We start from the raw sequence: 19,529 nt of genomic DNA, 5'->3' as shown, positions 1-19,529 counted from the left end.
TAAATATATGATATATTACTATAAAGTACCTTTGAATTTAAAAAAAGAAATACTTTAAAGTGCTGCAAATTAAAAAGATTGGAACCTCTGACCTATATAAATTCAAAATTATATATTCTCTTTAAGTTTAAAATTCATTAAAACTAGATTTGTTTTTATAGTTCACACAGAAAAAACATTGAATAAAAAAAAAAAATCAGAACTGAAGCATTTATTTATACATTATAAAAACAGTAACTAAAGGTTAAAAACAAAGCGATGAATATTTAAAAAGAGACTTCTCATACTATCTCTTCTCACTTGTTCTTTTCATAAGTATAATTTGTTAATGCTGATGTTCTCTAGAAAATTTATTGTCCTCGAAATGAAAGTTACTTTTTGGTAGTACTTTATAAGTAGACTAACCTCCTCTTCAGTAATAAAACAAAAAACAATATATTAAGACTTCAAACTCTACTAAATTACATTAATTTATTATCAAATAGAGCAGTAAGCCTCAGACCTTGGTCAGTGTACACTGTAGTATAAATAGGTATGCTTAATATATAAAATGCTATGTAAAAATAAATTCTTTATTTATAAATATATTCAATTATGTATAAACACTCAATAAATATCATATTATGGTATTCAATATTTGTTAACAAGCATCGATTTGTAGTAATGTTAACACTTATTTACTTAACATACTCAATTGTTTTTTTAATTATTACTACATACATTATCTAGAATCAATGAATAAATTAGTTAAAATTCATGTTATAATTATAACTGAAAATTATCCAGTTCATGAATTGGAAAACCATTATCAATTATAGTAAGTATTACAGTAAATATAAACAAATCTTAGCAATTATTGAGTGCTGAACACATTTTAGTTTTAATTATATATTTTGAAAAAAATAACATAAATAGTGCTTATATATATAACTAACATACAAACTTAACGAAAACTGAAAAACAATTATTGGTTAATAAAATATTAATTAATTAACATAGATACATAAAAAATAAATTTAAATAAATTATAAAATAAAAATCTTGATTAATGTAAATTAATCCATATATCATACATAGGAGGATTACAATTGGATACATACAATAGGATAAATAGTTATAATAATAAACATAAATTAAATTTTAATTACAAATACAGATTATAAAATTAAAATTAATTATTTATAATTTATAGTTGACATGTTGTATAATTTAATTGCAATAATTTAAGCATTATCAAATGCATTTAATTTAACATAATATTAATTACATCGATTTAAAATTTCTCCCAAGTCATTATTCAAATTAATGTCCAATAAATAAAGCAATTACACAAAATAAAATATAAATGTGTAATATCTATTTATTAATCAGAAAATAAATAACTTTAATAAATATATTTTTTTTATGTTATGAAATTCTGAAATTATTATATATTTTATTTTATTTGAAAATAATTATTTATTATTAGTATTTAGTTTATTATTTAGCTGATGTTGATAAGTATAAATGTCATTTATAAATAAAAATAACCAAATACAAAAATTATTAGTGTCAATAATCATGATTAAAATAATCCAATTTACAATATAACTGTTAAGGAAAAATTATAAAGAGTTATAACAAATCAACATCTAACAGTATTGTAATGTAGTCATACAGTTAAAAAAATTAAAAATTGAGCATAACAGTATGAAAAAAGTGATCAACCTTAAAACAAATTACAGTTTTGATAAAAAATATTTAAAATAATAATAATAAAATGAAACAAATTACCTTAGTTATTTATTAGATTTATGGACAAAAAATAAAGTATGTATGTAATAATACACAAACAAATTTAAATAACTTAAATAATAAAATTTAAAAACATAATATTTTTGGTACATAACAACAAAACAATATACTTTTATGTTAACTGATTTCCAAAAATATTTGATTGTATGCAGTCTCGCAATTTATTACAAGTTTATATATATTTAGAAAATATGATAATATGTTATATATTAAATCTTATACAAGTAAACCATTAACTTGTTTTAAAAAAAAAATTAAGAACTCAGAAACTATAGAAGTAAAATAAGCTATATATGTATATATAAAAGAATCAAAAATATAAAAATATTTTTATTAAATAATTTTATAAAATGCATAAAGTAATAAAAGAAAATGTATAGTATTCATAGGTAATATGAAATTAAAAGAAATTTAAATAAAATTTTTTTTTTAAATCAATGAAGTATGCATTTTTAATTTTTTAAAAATAATCTCTGTTTTAGAGAATTAATTTCTATTTTGGTCTGTCATAAACTGAGAGTAAATAGAAAAATATGTAATTCATACAACTTCAATCCCTAATAATAATATTATATAAAATAAATATTACTTGTTTCAGCATCAATATTTTAATACAACAACATATGATTTTAAATATCATCATTGTGTTTGAATATTCCTTGTATGATTTCTGGTTGTTGTAAATTACTACATTTATGGCTCACAAGTTTTGAAAGAGCTTCACGCAATCGACTATTTTCGATTTTAAGCTTTCGATTTTCTTCAGAAAGTAGTTCCCACCTCTGTTTTCGCTTTATTCTACATCGTTTTGCAGCTGATCTGTATCAAATTATTTATTGTTATTAATTACTATGTTTACAGTTAATACAGTAAATGTTACTAATATTTTATCAACACTATTGCACACTTCAATAATAAATATAGTTATTAGATATTTTTTTATAGTATACAATGTTCTACATCAATATTTCAAAACCTCATTGTTAAGGCGACCCACAAATTTACACTCTTTTGGGTAGGTGACTCACTACCAGAAACAAAAAAAAAAATCAAATATACCATAATATAGTCATAATAATAATCATAATTTTTATCATTTAATTTTAATATAATGCAATGCCAAATAATGAATACTTAATACTGTCAAATAAAACAATTATTTCTAAATTTAAATTATACTTTTATTTTTCTTATTATTAATTTATGAACAAAATCTTGTCATACATATTTTGAAACTTAATTTTTGGTCATAACCTATAGGTTGCCAAACACTGTTTTTCACAATATGCATGCATTCAACGAGTTTTCATAAATCATTACTTTAAAACTATAATTAAATAATTAAAACTATGAACTACATATTTTAAAGTTAATTCATATTCTCAATTTAAATGCATTTCATCTATCTTTAACTTGTTAAAAACAGTTGGATTAACTCTCTACCTTAAAACTAATAAAACCTTTTTCTATGCCTTATATATGAACAATACTAATTCAAGCTTCTCTTTGTACTTATTAACCTTATCATGACAATATTATTGAAATTAAAGTATCATTTAACAAAATTAGTTATAACTATAAAGAATAATATGTATTTAGTCAGGTTTTATTTTTATAGTAATATTTTAGATTTTTTTCTTCAAATTTTAATTTTAATGAGCATATATTATTTACTTATATATATATAATAGTTATAAGTGCATAAAAATTTGGCATTTTTTGATAAAAAATAATTGTAAATGGTGGTATGAGTATTCTATTATAAGTACCTGTTCCTTTCTAACATTTCTTGTTTTCGTTTCTGTTTTAGCTGCTGCTTTCGACTATTGCAGTTTTCGTCTTCTTGGTCATTACTATTATAGTTTTCATGTTCTAATCTATCAGTATTTGTAACAATACCGATGTCGTTGTTCTGCTGTTGCAGTAGTTGACCAAGTTTATCACAGTTTTCAGTAATTAGAGGAGACTTCTGACGTCTTTGTAACAGTTGCTTTACCAATAAATTCTGTTTTAAAGCCTAATATTGCCCATAAACATAAAAATGAATAAAGGTGATATTATTAATCATAAAAATTATTTACAAAAAGTTGGTTCATAAAATAGTAGAAGTAGTTAAGGAGAAATAAATGATTGTTAAATACTAACCTGTTTAATTGTATTTGAATCATTACCAACGTTAATGATTACATGACCATTTTCAACATCAACTTCTTCTTCATAAAAATCTTGATCATGGCTTGTTATAGTTTCTGTATCAATATCACTAGTCGTAGTTGTAGTAGTTGGAACAATGAACTTATGCTGATCGATTATTTGTTGGTGTTGTTGATGTTCAGGTTGTATAGAGAGAGTTGAGTTATGTGATTGTTGTTGTGGATTCTCCACCATCATAACTAAGACACTTCTAGTTGGTGCCTATTAAACAAAAATAAAACCAATTATATATATGAAACTAGTACAAGGATATAAAGTCAATCTACTTCTGCCGTTGATGTGATATACACATTTTGCTGAGGTTCTGCTTGAGATTGAGGTACAGTAGTTGCATTCATCTTATTAGATTCAATTGCTGCTGTAGTTGTAGAAATCATATCTAATGACGTTGAAGTTTTTACAGCTGAAATAAAATTATTTTAAAACTTAAATAAACCAATTTCTCATGTACACATGGAAGTGTTATAAATAGCAGATACAAATAAAGTAAATATGGTAAAAGTTTTTTCTATTTATTTGACAATGTAAATCAAAATAATCCGAATTTTTTCTTACAATTAAAATTAATCAACAAAAATTTTCCAAGGTAGATAGATAGTTTTTATTTAAACACAAAATATATAAATTGCTAAAAAAATCTTTAGTTATTTCAAAAATTATAAGAAATATTTTATATCAATTTATTATTACCTAAGTTTAACACTTACTAGTATTGTTATTGGAAGTGTTAACAGCAGTGGTTGTTGGTATGAATGGGGTGTTTAAATCACCATCATTGCTATTATTATGGTTGAAAAGATTTTCTGACAGATTAATTTCATTCTTTTGTTGTTGCAATACTGCTTGTTTAAATGTCTCATCAAATGGATTAGCCATCATCATAGTTGTCACAATTGCTGTTGACGACGAGTCAAATAAATTTGAAGAATTAGGTTGCCCTGTTGATGCTGCTGTAGTTATTACTGTAGCAGCAGTAGACGTAGGGGCTGTACTAATAGTTGTATCATTTGTTGGTCCAGTTAACGAAGACATTACTACAATGTTTTGTAAATCATGAAATAAACCCATGTCATCACAATGCCTAATGAATGTATTTGGCGTAGGTAGTTGTTGCTGTTCATAATGCTCTGTGGAAGTAGTAGTAGTCGTTGTCATCATTGACATTGATGTTGTAACTGATGGAAGAATTGGTGTGAGAAGTGGTAAATTAATTTGCTGTTGTTGTGATGGAGATGATAGCATTAATAAAGAGGGCTGAGATGTTGATAATTCTTCTGTGGTTGGTACAGGTGATAGTGGATCGGGTGGTGCTGTAACCAAAAATACATAGAAATTATTACAAATGAGAAATTGACACATTTTGTATTTTATACTTTTATGTACTAGCAATTGTTAATAACATAATACATAATTTTATTTCATTCTTTATTTAAATTATTGTCATTTAGATTTATTATATGATATTTGGTATAAGGAACTTTTAAGAATAGACTCAAGTATTAAAAATTTTTAAATTCATCAAATATTATTATTGTCAATTGGCTAAAATATTACTAATAAATATCGCTGTATAACCTGTGTACTGTGTAAGTATAGCTGTTAAAATGTCTATTCCCAATACTTGTTGATTATCATAGCAATGAAATATAAATAATGTAAATTATGTTTATGTTATAGTATATTATAAATTCATTAAACAAAATTTATTTTCTCTAAAACTCCATATTACAAACACACTAAATATGAAATTTAATTTGAATAATTTTATGGTTGTACATATAACAAATATCATATAATTTGTCAATGATAACAATAATGTTAACTGTTATGTTGTTAGATGTATCTTACTTTGGTAATAGTAATAGTATGCCATTCTATCGCGTTTTCTTAGCAAAATCACTGGTCGTTACTGCGGTGGCTGTGGAATTCCTTTACTTGATGGCTATAAAGAAAAATGACCAACATACATTAATCGTTGGTACGAAACACATGCCTATGTACGTGCTGTTAATAACTACTGTAGGCTTTTCGATAACAATAATAATGAGTGCGTCACGTCTCGTGCAACAAAGTTGGGAAAAATATCGAAAACATAATTTTGTCGTTGAAAAATAATGAAATAATACCGGACGGCGCGGCGACGGAACTTTTACTTTTAAAAAGTTTAAAATTCGGTCGCCGCGCTCTCAATGCACATTGCACGCACATTATTTAGACAACGCGACGTTTGTAGTTTGTTTTGTACTATCGAATGTATCGATACTAGTCGGTACTCACATGATAGCGATATGCGCGGATGTAGACGTCGACGTCGTGGTATCGGAACGGTGGTTACTGACTGTAGTTGGTCATCGCTCCAGCAGACGCCTTGACTGAACCACAGTAATGACGCGGTACGTAATTATACCGTTAGGAGACCACAACTCATCGGCCTTCGACAGATGTGAGCTGTAATTCGTAATTCTCCATTACCGTTTTCATCAGCAATAAAAATCCAAGTGCTAACAAAGTGACACGCGCCGTTCGCGGAGGCAGCGATTGTTAGTACCTCCACAGTTCACCGGATCCAGTTATCACATCCGACCGCTATCGTTATCATAATAATATCATATAAACCCAATCGACGAAAAACGAACGATTTAGTATTTTGTAACGGCCAACAGTAACAAAATAACTGTAAGTTGTAACCGACTTGTTTAGTCGTTATATTAAATTTACTATTTTCTTCATCTGTTCCGAGTCTACATGCGATGCGTCTCATCATCAATCGATCAGAACACAAGCGAGTAGCAGAAGACAGTGATGTTAGTGCCGTTGGCAGTGATCAACAGGCAGTACACCTGTTGCCGTGCAAGATTCACACTACCAAATCAGATGGTGACCGCCAGACATTGACAGCGCCGGTCGACCGATATTTTAATCCGTACAAAGCCGCAATGGATGATGAAGACGCATTGTGGCATGCATCATTGCGTGGTAAGCCACTGACAGGCGTCAAACTCAGTATGCCTGATGGATATGTTGGTGTATTGTGCGTCGGCGAGGATAGCGATGCCACTCATAGTACAGTTGATGATTCTACAGCTACAGTAAAGTCAGTTACAGGGGAAGTAACTCAGGAGTTGATGTACTGGAATTGGGACCGCATTCCGACGCGTGAAGACCCATTGCTGTCAGCATTTGACTGGGTTCGGGTATCTGAAGCTATTATGACCAACAACGACTGACATTTTTATTTTATATGTTTCTACATTAATGTTTGCGTGATATTCAATTTATTTTTCATTACAAAGATGTATTTCATTCTAATTTTTAGATACTATTAATTAATATTTAATATTATAAATTATACTTAGTTTATTTTTACAACTAAGTACCTATATAATTATACATTATTAAATATATATTAATACATTCAAACTAGTTTCTTTTTATGTGCACCTAGTAAAGCTTTAAACTTATACATGGAATGATGTACGTTTTAATATAACATGATAAAAAAGTATTTATATGTACAAAAAAATTATTTTGGACAAGCATTTCATGTACTGTGTAATGTTACACACTTGTGTTATTATGTTAAACACACTCAATTTGATCATATTATTCAAATATAATACTATTAAAGATAATATATTAAGTTAAATAAAAACTATAAAATGTATGCAAATGGATACAATTGATAGAAAGTGAATTTAAAAATTACTCATTTAAAGTGCTTAAATATTATTAAGTATCTAATGTAAATAAGCAGTAACTATATAATTTTGTTATTAGGTACCTATTACATATAATTATACAGTGAATTTCAGTCTTGTAACGTCTTCAAACATATTTTAATAGTCATTACTCATCCATTTTTCATTTTATAAAATATTATGTAGTTATCATGTTTAAAAAATTTAAATAATTATTTGAATATGAATACCAAATATCATTATATGCTAATAATTGTGAAAATTATAACAAAATAATGAATAGTAACAGTAATAATTTTACTGGACATCAACCTGCATGTCTTTATTTTACAAATATACAAGTGTTACATTCATATTAATTTATTTTATAATTATTTTTAAAAGTAGTGTAAATTTGCCTGTTATAAAATTTAAAGATAAGATTATTATTTGAGAAATCATATAGATTTATTTTCATATTTTAATATGAAAAGAAATTATAATCATTTTAAAATTAACAAAATTATCTAGTTTTATAATGTTTATAACTTGTTTCACTATCTGTTTTCCAATTCCTGTAAGTTCAAGTTGAGGAATTTTGTATTAGATTTTTAATTTTTATGCATTAAAATTAAATATTTAATTAATTTTTTATTGAAAATAGATTTTAACATGTATTAAATTTACTTTATATCTTAAAAACTACTTCCATTTACCGGAAAATGTGTAATTAAATGTTAAATCCATAAAAAAGTTTATATTTGACATTTATTAGTAGGATCTAATTGATCTAAATAAGATGAGTTAAGAAAATACAAATTTGTATCTTTTATTAAATTAATCAATACGATAGAAAATAAGACTATTTATAACGAAAAACAGTGGTTTAGTATTCTTCCAAGTGCTATTTTAAAATGTTGTGCAACTGAGTTGCAATTGTTTTATTACTAAATAGAAATTGACTTAATGTAATTATATTAAACATATTAATTTTTTTAGTTATAAGATTTTGGTTAATAATGCCTGATTTAATGTATACATCAAGAGTTCCAAAATGATTACTAAACTCTAATTGTTACAAGGCATAAACTGGGTGTGAGTTAACCCATAAATTTAATTGCAAAACCTATTTGTAAACATTTAATTAATTGAATAATTTCTAAGTAAGTTTTTATATAATAATATTTGAATTTATTTTATTTGATGTTAACTTAAATTAGATTATTAATAGATTATACATTACTGATTATTAATTAATAATACAAATTTAAATGTAGTTAGTAGCTATTAATTAAGAACCAACAACCAACTTTAATTAAAATAATTTTATTTTTAATCGTCATTGAAATTTAGTAGTAACCTTTTTAATAATATTTATTCTATATTTACATAACGAGGCATTATGATTTTTTTTTTAAATAAACTTATAACTCTAAACCAATCATATACATTTATTACCTTATAACATTCAATTATTAAATTTAAACTTTGATTTGTGATTATGTTCAGTAAAATATTGACTAAATTGATTTAACTGATAGTTAAGAAACAATAAAAAAATACATAATACAAATTTAAACGAGGATTAACTGAACTTATAACATTATATTAATACACACGATTAAATAAGCACATATTAGGTACACACTTATAATATTTATAAAGTAAGGAATATATATTTGAATATTTCTTGTATATAATACAGGCAATGCATTTTGTTGTCAAGTCGAGCATACAAAAACGTCGAAAACCACACATGATTCAATTTAAGGTTCTTTCACACACATTCTATTCAAGTCTGTTTCGTTAAGCCTTCTTTTTACTCAGAAATATGAACTTCTTGTTTTTAAATGGATGTATTCACACGTATCAGATTCGAATACACTACGAGCTTTATCCAATCAAAAATATGACCGATTTTCTATCTGAGCTCAGACAAGTTTAAGCAGTGGACGGTGCCGGGGATCGGACATATCAGAATAATTGTATCGTATGTATAAGAATACAACACTTGGAACGTTAAAAATCGAAGCAGATTCGAATCGGATGTTTTTGAAAAGAATACAAATTATGACTATGGTCTATGATTTATGTGTAAAAATTATCGTCTGTCAATCATATATTTATATTTCCAACATCGATTTTCAATGTACCTACAAATTATAAAAACACTAATTAGTAATTAATTGTAAACTGTAAAACAGTCAACAGACAACAGTAGTCAGTACAAATAGTACAATTATTACTTATCAGTTATCAATAATGATAATAATCATATTATATACATTTTTATAAATTTTTTTTTTTTTTATATTGTTTTGTATATATAAAATGTGTTTTGATTTTGCAGTGCCGCAGCGGTAAATTACGATACGCTGACACTGTAAGAGTCAAGGCATATAATATTATATAAAAACCACGTGAATTGTGTACTTAATAACGGTTTATTAACGGTAGTGGGTTTGGTTCAGTTGTTCCACTGACAAGGTGATACGCTTAATACGAATTGTATAGCGATTTACCGAGTTTGGGTAACAACTGGTCGGAAGGAACTGAGCACTTTTTTCAAAAAAAAATAAAGTTATAGGTTATGTTGTTGTTTGCTTGGAACAAACCATGACGTTGTTGTGCGACTCATAATCGACGTTTCTCATTGGCCCTTCATTCGTAACTGACGCTTAGCTGCAGACGCTACAGACTACAGACGCTACAGTGTTCATTTCATTGCCATTTGCCGCCAAACACGTTTTTCTGTAGACTTGTACGTTGTTTTGGTGTCTTTTTACTGTTTACTACTGCTGCTGCCGTTTTTACTGTTGCTGTTGTTGCTGTTTGCTGTTGTTGCTGTTTGCTGTTGTTGCTGTTTGCTGTTGTTGCTGCTGTTTGCTGTTGTTGCTGCTGTTTGCTGTTGTTGCTGCTGTGTGCTGTTGTTGTTGCTGTTTGGTCCAAATTGAATTTTGTCTTGAATCAATAAAACGCGTCTCATAACCATCTTTTACAAGCTCATCGATTTTGCCAACTACTTTAGTAGCTGGCGTTCATAGAGTTTGGTCTCTGAGTGCTGACATTTGCATGTTTTAATTTTTTTGGTACAAGATTGTTTGAAGAATCATCTACCATGAGTCAAATGCATTTGCACAGTGAAAATTTCGATCTTTGCCGGATTTGTCTAGCAGAGCCAGAAGCCGACAGAAGTATCGAGTTTGTTCATATTTTTACGACTGTCAACGAAGATTTCAAATTGAAGCCACAGTTAGAAGAACTTTTAGGAATCAAGGTACGTACATTGCTGATATGATAAAAAATAAATAAATTACATGAGAAAAATTTAATTTGGCTTAAATCTAATGTAGTGGCCATGCAAATTTTTCACTTTTTTTTTTTTTGAAACCAGTTAAGTATGCAGAAAACAATGGTGAAGTCAGAATTTTGTGGACGGACTTAGTTTCAGAGTTATAGTTATTTGAATTTGGTTAATATATATGTGTTATGTTAATAGCTTAATATGTTATTCAATAGTGTAATGTATACTTGTAGTCTAATGGTACTGAGGGCTATGTAATGCACCACGGGTTCGACCTCGATGAGCACTAATAAAATTTTTACAGTTTTTATAATAGTTTTTATGATAACTATACCCGTAGCGCTGAAAGCGCAAGTTAGCGATGCATCCAAATGAAGTCGCTCCGCAGTTTCGAGGTCTAATTTCTCCCACCAAGTTGACTGGTTTAATTAAATTAACGATTAACGACGACGGTCGACGATGTGAGCCGATTATCCAACAGTGGGAGATGCGCAAATTACGACGAGTTTTGGTCGCCGCCGACTCGCGCTCTCTCGGTGCTATGGGTATAATACTAGTAATTATCCTGTGATCTACTTGAGATGGTTTTGCATAGCAAGTCAACAGTTATATTTTTTCAAAAAAAAAATCGAAAAAACCTTAAGTAGGTCTTATTACTTGTATCAGTTATCATAAAAACAACTAAAAATGTTATTAGCGCTCACCGAGGTCGAACCCAGGGGGACTTGTCACCCATTACATGGCCCTCAATACCATAAGACTACGAATATGCATTACACTATTGAGTAGCATATTAAGCTATTAACATAACACATACATATTAACTAAATTCAAATAGCCATAACTTTGAAACTTAGTCCGTCCGCAAAATTCTGACTTTACCATCGTTTTTAGCATACTTAATTACAATAGGTTTAAAAAAAAGTGAAAATTCGCGTGGCTACTAAACTAGATTTTTTCCTTTAATTTAATTTAAATTTTAAATTTTCCTTAGGTTGGGTCTAATGATGTCAAACCTAAAATGATATGCAATAACTGCTATAAATCTTTGTTTGCTTGGTATGAAATGAAGAAGAAAGCGTCCGAATCTGATATTGTTATTAATTACATTGCTTCAAAAAAAGTAAGTGTTATTATTTATGCCTAATTTCTTTTTTTGTTTTATATTTATTTTTAAAATGCTTCAACATACTATGGTGTGTTTTTATTAATTAATGTTAGCATATGCCTATGTATGTTAGTAAGCATTGTTACATTATAAAAACATATATAGGTGTTTCGTAGGTATGTATTTGTTTAACTCTATATTCTATAATACTGTAAGTCCTCATTTAACGTTGCCTCATTTAGCGTTGTTTCCCTATTGCATCGTAGAAGTTTTAAGTCATTGTGTTTTGTTTAACACTGCAACGATTTCAGTATAATGTCATCTGTAATACATATTATATTGATCAAATTTTTGTTTTATGTATTTATTTATATATTATGTTTTATATAAGCCATTACAATAAAAATTTTAATTTCATTGACCTTATTATAGATAATATTGTTTTCGTTTTAATTGGCATATCTACCATACATGGATACTGTATAAATTTATTTTAGATAATGTGTACTCTGTAATCTTTTTTCATTTTTAAGGAATAAATTGTAAATACTGCTTACATCTGATTATAAGTTTTCACTAATCTTTAATATAGTTTAACACAAACAGTTAAGTCGCGCAATTTTAATACAAATAAATATTAAAATATGTACATTGTTATTTATTGGTAGGAACCCGTTTTAATAAAGTATATTTAAAAAGTGTTTCGATTAACGTCATGTTTTATATGAATCTAACCTCTACGTTAAACGAGGACTTACTGTATATATGTATTTAACTTTTGTTTATTCATTTAAGTGGATATTACATTATCATGTGTTGTTTATCATACAAGTGAATAATATAGTAAGTTTAGGCCCAATGATTTTAATTTAGTTGTGTTAATTAATAATTTTAATTAGTGATGGACACTATCAAATAGTTACTATTGAACTATTCAATAGTAGTTCGTTATTCGAACTGTTTAATAGTCATTTCATAATTTAAATAAGAAAACTATTCGAATACTTTAATCGATTTGATTTAAATAGTTTATCGAATTATTTTTGTTCATTCGTACTTTGATTATTTTAAATTTAAATATTATTCTAGTAAACTATTAAAAAATAGTTATTAGTTACAACTTGTTAATTTGTTAATTATTATCATACTCATTAATCGATATACCTAATGGCTAATATAGTTTATTGTTAGTAAAATTAAACTGATTTATTTTATTATTTATCTATGGGTATGGAAGGAATTATATCAGATTTTTCTACAACTTCTATTTTCAAATTTTCTATAGACCAACACAAAATTATGTTTTTAAAACAGTCATGGCTTAATAGTCATACATTTTTTAATTCAAATTTTTCAATTTAAATATCGAAAAACATCACAGTTAAAAGATCTTTTTTGTTGATAAAATTGTGTTGTAGGATATATATATATATTTAACATTTAATTATCTAAAAAATAAATTGTAAAAAAAAATTATAAACCGAGTATTGAAGAGTTGATAATTTATGATGTTTAGGTCCTGTTTTCAAAATTCTAATGCTTTATAAATATAAAACAGGAAACATACTAAAATCACAAACACAAATACCCAATACTATGCATTTGTATATGAAGTATGTTTGCTTGTGGCATTACTGAATTATCAATACAAGCTCAATAAACTCATTTTTATTAACGAAAAGTTATACTTTACACATTAGGTATTTTTAGCTCAAAATAAGCAGGAGGAGGGTGCTAAGCACCACCTGTAACCTCCATTTATGCACCAATGGTCTTCTTAAAAATTGAAATATTGAAATAGTCTGAAAAAATTAAACTATTCGATTGTGCGACTTGAATAGTCCACCGAATTATTTGATAATGCTATTCGAATAGTCCATCAAACTATTTGATAATTAACAAGATTATTTCATAGTTTTTATTAAAAAAAACTACTAATTGGTTATGTTATAAACATTCCAAATATTATCTATTCAATAGTGTAAACTGTTCAATAGTGCCCATCACTAGTTTTAATATTACAGTGAATTTATCTATAAAGGTAATACTTTCTATAGTTTGATTAAAGCATTTTTATTTTTGATTTTAAAGCAAATAAGTGTGTAAAATTAAAACAACAATTGTATTTAAGAGAATATTAAATTAATATGTAATTATTGTTCAAGATATATTGTTGTTGTGCTCTTTATCGTTAAAGCAACTATTAATTATAATCTTGACTGCTACATGCCTGTTGGTGACCTAAGTAATGTCTTTTATTATGAAGTTATTTGGATTGCTTGCAATCTAAATTATATTAATGTAATTCTACTTGGGTTGCTTGCTACTACATTTAATATCATCATTAAATGCATTTAATTATTTAAGTTTTAGAGATAACAATATAAACTTACTTATTTATCACTGAATGTAAGTATGCTATGTACATAATTATAACACACCATGCGTCTAAAACATTTTATTTAAATTTTTTAAACAGGTTTCTTAATTGATAAAATTTTTCATTGCTGAATAAGTTAATTTTTAATTTTTTTAAATTAGGTCAATAAATAATAATATATAATGTAACTGAAGTATAAAGGTATTATTCTTATTTTTCACTTTTAATATTTAATTAGTAAAAAACAGTAATTCGATTAAATTGAAAATTAGTTACTTTAAAAATAAAATTAAATAATTAATAATTATTAATATTTTAATATTATATTATTTAAAATAAATGATGAAATTTAACAAAATAGTTAAATTAAGTTTGTTAATGTATTATTTCACCATTTTTTTATAACTTTTTTCGAAATGATCGTTAAACTTTCTTAATTTTTTTAAAATTATAATCAAATTTATTATTAGAATATAATAAATTACACATAATATTAAATAATAAATACTAATTGATTAATATTGATAATTAAATGTTTAATTATTCTATAATTTTGCTTTATCATATTAGTTAAGAACAATAGGCATATCATGCAAATATTAAAAGTAATATAACATGATCATTGACTTAGATTTTCTGCATTTATTCTTTAGTTATCAGCAAAAAATATATGTCATGGTTATTTATTTACAATTTACATCATACATATATTTTAAATATTTATTTGAATTTAGAACATATAATATTATCATTTATAAATAATACTTGATACTTGTTACCAATTATTATTTTTTTATGTATAAGAAAAAAAATATATAAAACAAGATAGGTATATTTTAAATCCACAGATCTTATATTGGGTAAAAAACTTAACTTGACAATAAAATTAATTAATTTACGAGTTATTGCAAATTAAGTAAAAAGTAAGAAGTTATTTTTATGAAGACGTAGCACCCATATGTGTTGTCTCTGTCTTACACATGTACAACTTGATAAATTTTCATTCACCAGTTTCAATAGTGTGGTTTTAGTTTTGATATTAGAGTGAATTAACCTATTATCAGATTTTTATTGATCTGTATTCTTTCGTTGTTTTTTTACAATATTTTAATTTTTAAGTGAGTTATGACTTATGAGCATTAATTAACAACAAATATTTAAATTTTTCATACTCATAACTCACTAAAAAATTTAAATCATTTATACTTTGCAGTTTTTTTATTCACTTTAATAAATAAAATAAGTATATTATTTTTCTTTCTTGAACGTATTGATTTTAAAACTGATAATTACTAATAAGATTCATATAAAGAAATCATAGTTCAAATTTAATACATTTTTATTTCTAATGATTTTTCAAAATTAAAAGAATTATCAATGTGTTTGTTTAAATAATTTGGTACTAATTATATTTGTGAATAAATATCTTCTTACTTAGATTACTTAAAATATTTAAAAAAAGATTTCTTTTGACTGATAAATATTTACACTTCTTGTTAATAATTGGTGTTTCATATTTTATTCCAAATATTGAAACTTGAAAGGTTGGGTAAAAAAAAAACTAACACCAATTTATTTCTTTTAAATGTTCTAAAATCTAAAATATTATTTTATATTCATATTAAAAATTATTGTACAATATTTTGTAAATTCTTAAAAGCTTATTAAAATAACATTTATTAAATTTATTTAAATTATAATTTAATATAAATCATTGTATATGATAAATAGTATTGAGTAGAGGGCATCTTAATATATTTTATAAATATTTGCAGGCCATATCACTCTAAATTAGGTCTCTGTGATAAACTAATATATTTAAATACCTTTGTTTAGTTGCGAAAAAAATTCTATAAATTGTTTGAATTTATTTTTAAAAATTAAAAAAAATTATTTTTATATAATTTAGTTTTTTAAATTTTCAATATTTTTTTGATCATATTTTTAAACAATTCTTAAAAAAAAAAAAGTATTAAAATTGAATTAAATTTGACCAAAATGTATCTCTCTCAAAATAATTCTCATGTTTGGAGGCTGGAGTAAGCAAAATATCTTTACATGGAACGTTACAAAAAAACAAAAAAAAATGTTAAATTAAATAAAACAATAGAAAATCAAATTTGTTCTAGTTTTATACGTGTAACAAAGAAAGTCATTATTTACAATTTTATGATTGAGCACTGCACAGAAAAGGCTGTGATCCATTATTTGGAGATAAAATAAATCTACTTTTAAAAAATATCTACATTAAAATAAACATTTATTAAAGCGTGCAATTTGTATTTTGATCACATAAATATTATTTTTATGAAATCAAAAACTTAATTTACTTTAATTTGGTCAATTTTCATTCAATATCTATTTTATATTATTTTATTTTTAACTTCTTAAAAATATGATAAAAAAAGTGCTATCTTGATCATTTTAAAAATTAACTAACTTGAGTAATTGAGGAAAACCCAGTAAAAAGATCTCTTGAGAGACATGGTTAAAATGGAATGATTGTGTTTTAAAAAAATGGTCGAATAGTAGAACCAAATAATCATTGACAGAAATTAACGTAAGATGATGATAGATATAAAAGTATGTTTACTTGTGATATAGGCTTGAGTGGCTGAAACCAAAGATAAAAAATAAAAGAAAAATTATTTTAAATATGTTTTTGGAAAATTTAGTTTTTGAAAAAATAAAATTGTAGCTTGCTATATAATTGAAATTTTCTTATTAATTTCTGTAAATAATACACACATTTAAATATATTGATTTGAATTTAAAATATCTATAAGAATAAATTGTGCTTTTTATATTTTAAAATTTCAGTAAGAAATACTTATGTGGAACATTGTAGTTATTTACATTAATATTCGTCTACAAAAAAATAAAAAAAAAAATTTAAATGAGCACATTTTTGTAATTTTAACAAATTTTTATATTTTTGTTTTTAGTTTGGTGTTAATAACCCTGGAACATCTAAGGCATCTAACTCATCGCAGAAATCGCGTGATATAAAACAACCTAATAAAATTGAAAACAATTTTAACCCTGGAACATCTAAGGCATCTAACTCATCGCAGAAATCGCGTGGTATAAAACAACCTAATAAAATTGAAAACAATTTTAACCCTGGAACATCTAAGGCATCTAACTCATCGCAGAAATCGCGTGATATAAAACAACCTAATAAAATTAAAAACAATTTTAATGAGTGTAGTACTAGTAGTAGTACTGGTTACTGTAAACGAGAAGATTCTAGTCGTTCACCTGTTGCTAGTTGTTCAAAATCAGTATATGTTGATGATTCTGATGATTGCATTGAAGTAAAACCTTCAATTGATATTATTGAAATATTGTCCGATGACGATGAAAACAATGGTATTAAGGAAGAATGCATTTATGTATCTGACGATGAAATTGTTGATAATAATATTAAACATGAATACCATGTAATTTCATCAGATGACGAATCTGTTGATAATAATATTAATCATTACAATAGAAACTATCAAGAATCTGCTGGTACTTCATATGGTGGCTCAGAAGCAAGAAATCAGGTTGAAACGACTGAAAACATAAATAATAAAAATGAAAAATTATACTACTGTTCCATCTGTCAAAAGAAGAATATTCTCAATCATGATTGTTCTCAATACAATATAAATTTTTCTACTTGTTTAGTTCCTAATTGCAATATTCTATCAAGATCAAAAGATGATTTTTTACCACATTATCAACTACATATTGGTATGTCTCCTTCAGCAAATATGTGCATCCATTGTTATCATGAGATAAACGAGCCTAGCTCTTCTAGCGCCACTAGTTTTTATCACCGTTGTGCTGTAAATGCATTTAAATGTTATACATGCAATGTTAAATTTACTAACATGAAAGAATTCGCCTATCATAAGTTGAAAAAACATAATGGTCGATTGATGGACTCTTCTAATAATTATTTATGTTTATACTGTGAAGAATCATCTCCAGAGCTTACTGATATTATTGATCATACTAAGCAATGTCTTGAAAATCAGGCAAACAATGTAACTACGGTAAGTTTGAGATTAAGAATACCTACTGAAAATACAACAGAATTATTACCAGTTGCAGAAGAAACTTTGAATACAAATGTGTTGGTAGAACGTAATCAAAGAACTAAGAAGAACAGTGTACGTACATCAAAAATGATACTTTTTACCTGTTTAAAACCTTCTTGCAATCTCGTCTTCCAATCATTTTCAGTTTTTAAAGAACATTATCGTGAGCACTTTGGAATTGGGGATAGATTGGTATGTTGGCAATGTTGTAAGCCATTTGATGATTTGAATGGTCTTAGACTTCATCAAGTAAGATTTGTCTGTGCTACCCCTGGTATGTTCAAATGCCCTATGTGCCAACTGAGATTTGATAATATGCAATGTATTAGTATACATAAATATACTTTTCACAATGGTCATTTAATAGCTGGGAAAAAAAATAATAATACTATTAAATGTGCATTTTGTAAGTCGGATGTAAGAATTTATAACTTTAAATCTCACCTGATGACATGCCGTAAGAAGAAAAGCCAAAAATGTACAAAACCTGCAGAGAATGCAAACGATTATTCATGTAAGACATGTGGTAAAGTGTTTCAATCACTAGTATCATTATCAAATCATTTGCGTTCTCACAAATCATCTTAACAAATGTAATATTGGAAAAAGAATAAGTAAATCATCTTCAAATGAAAAATATCTTGAATTTATCCAACATTCAAGAAATTGATTGTCAGTGGCAGGATACAATATTTTTAAATTGGAGTTGAATTATTTGTTTCTATTTTATTATTTTGTTTAATATTTCTATACAGTTCTCTCATTTTTTTTTTCACTTTATAATGTATTTTTATATATTTTAAATAGATTTAACATTTATTTAATCATGGAAAATAGTTTCATGTGTTTTTGAAGTTTTAATATAAGGATATTAGATTTAAGTTTTTTTTAAATATATTAGTTACTGTCAATAATATTTAAATATTATTAAAAATAATTAAAAAAGGATTTAATCAAGTAT

General features: G+C 25.8%; 3 protein-coding genes across 3 annotated transcripts; 2 read left to right on the top strand and 1 right to left on the bottom strand.

The window, feature by feature from the left end:
* Positions 1-2,361: 2,361 nt before the first annotated feature.
* Positions 2,362-6,478, bottom strand: LOC112595719 (anaphase-promoting complex subunit cdh1-like). The gene is made up of 7 exons (XM_025341019.1): positions 6,286-6,478; positions 5,857-5,950; positions 4,716-5,318; positions 4,275-4,411; positions 3,940-4,209; positions 3,564-3,811; positions 2,362-2,613 (listed from the first exon to the last, which is right to left on the bottom strand). Exons 2-7 carry the CDS (start codon positions 5,879-5,881, stop codon positions 2,424-2,426), a joined length of 1,473 nt encoding a protein of 490 aa, XP_025196804.1. The 5' UTR covers positions 5,882-5,950; positions 6,286-6,478; the 3' UTR covers positions 2,362-2,423.
* A 148-nt stretch (positions 6,479-6,626) lies between these two features.
* LOC112595720 (uncharacterized protein C12B10.15c) lies at positions 6,627-7,306 on the top strand. Its single transcript, XM_025341020.1, has one exon. It carries the CDS (start codon positions 6,759-6,761, stop codon positions 7,233-7,235), a length of 477 nt encoding a protein of 158 aa, XP_025196805.1. The 5' UTR covers positions 6,627-6,758; the 3' UTR covers positions 7,236-7,306.
* A 3,245-nt stretch (positions 7,307-10,551) lies between these two features.
* Positions 10,552-19,320, top strand: LOC112595751 (zinc finger protein 136-like). The gene is made up of 3 exons (XM_025341050.1): positions 10,552-10,962; positions 11,984-12,112; positions 17,423-19,320. Exons 1-3 carry the CDS (start codon positions 10,804-10,806, stop codon positions 19,154-19,156), a joined length of 2,022 nt encoding a protein of 673 aa, XP_025196835.1. The 5' UTR covers positions 10,552-10,803; the 3' UTR covers positions 19,157-19,320.
* Positions 19,321-19,529: the final 209 nt, after the last annotated feature.

Source organism: Melanaphis sacchari, unplaced genomic scaffold (genome assembly GCF_002803265.2).
Source record: "Melanaphis sacchari strain LSU unplaced genomic scaffold, SCAv2.0 Contig29_pilon_pilon, whole genome shotgun sequence".
NCBI classification, from domain to species: domain Eukaryota; kingdom Metazoa; phylum Arthropoda; class Insecta; order Hemiptera; family Aphididae; genus Melanaphis; species Melanaphis sacchari.
The sequence above is the reverse complement of the archived record's forward strand: the minus strand, read 5'-3'. Positions and strand labels throughout refer to the sequence as shown.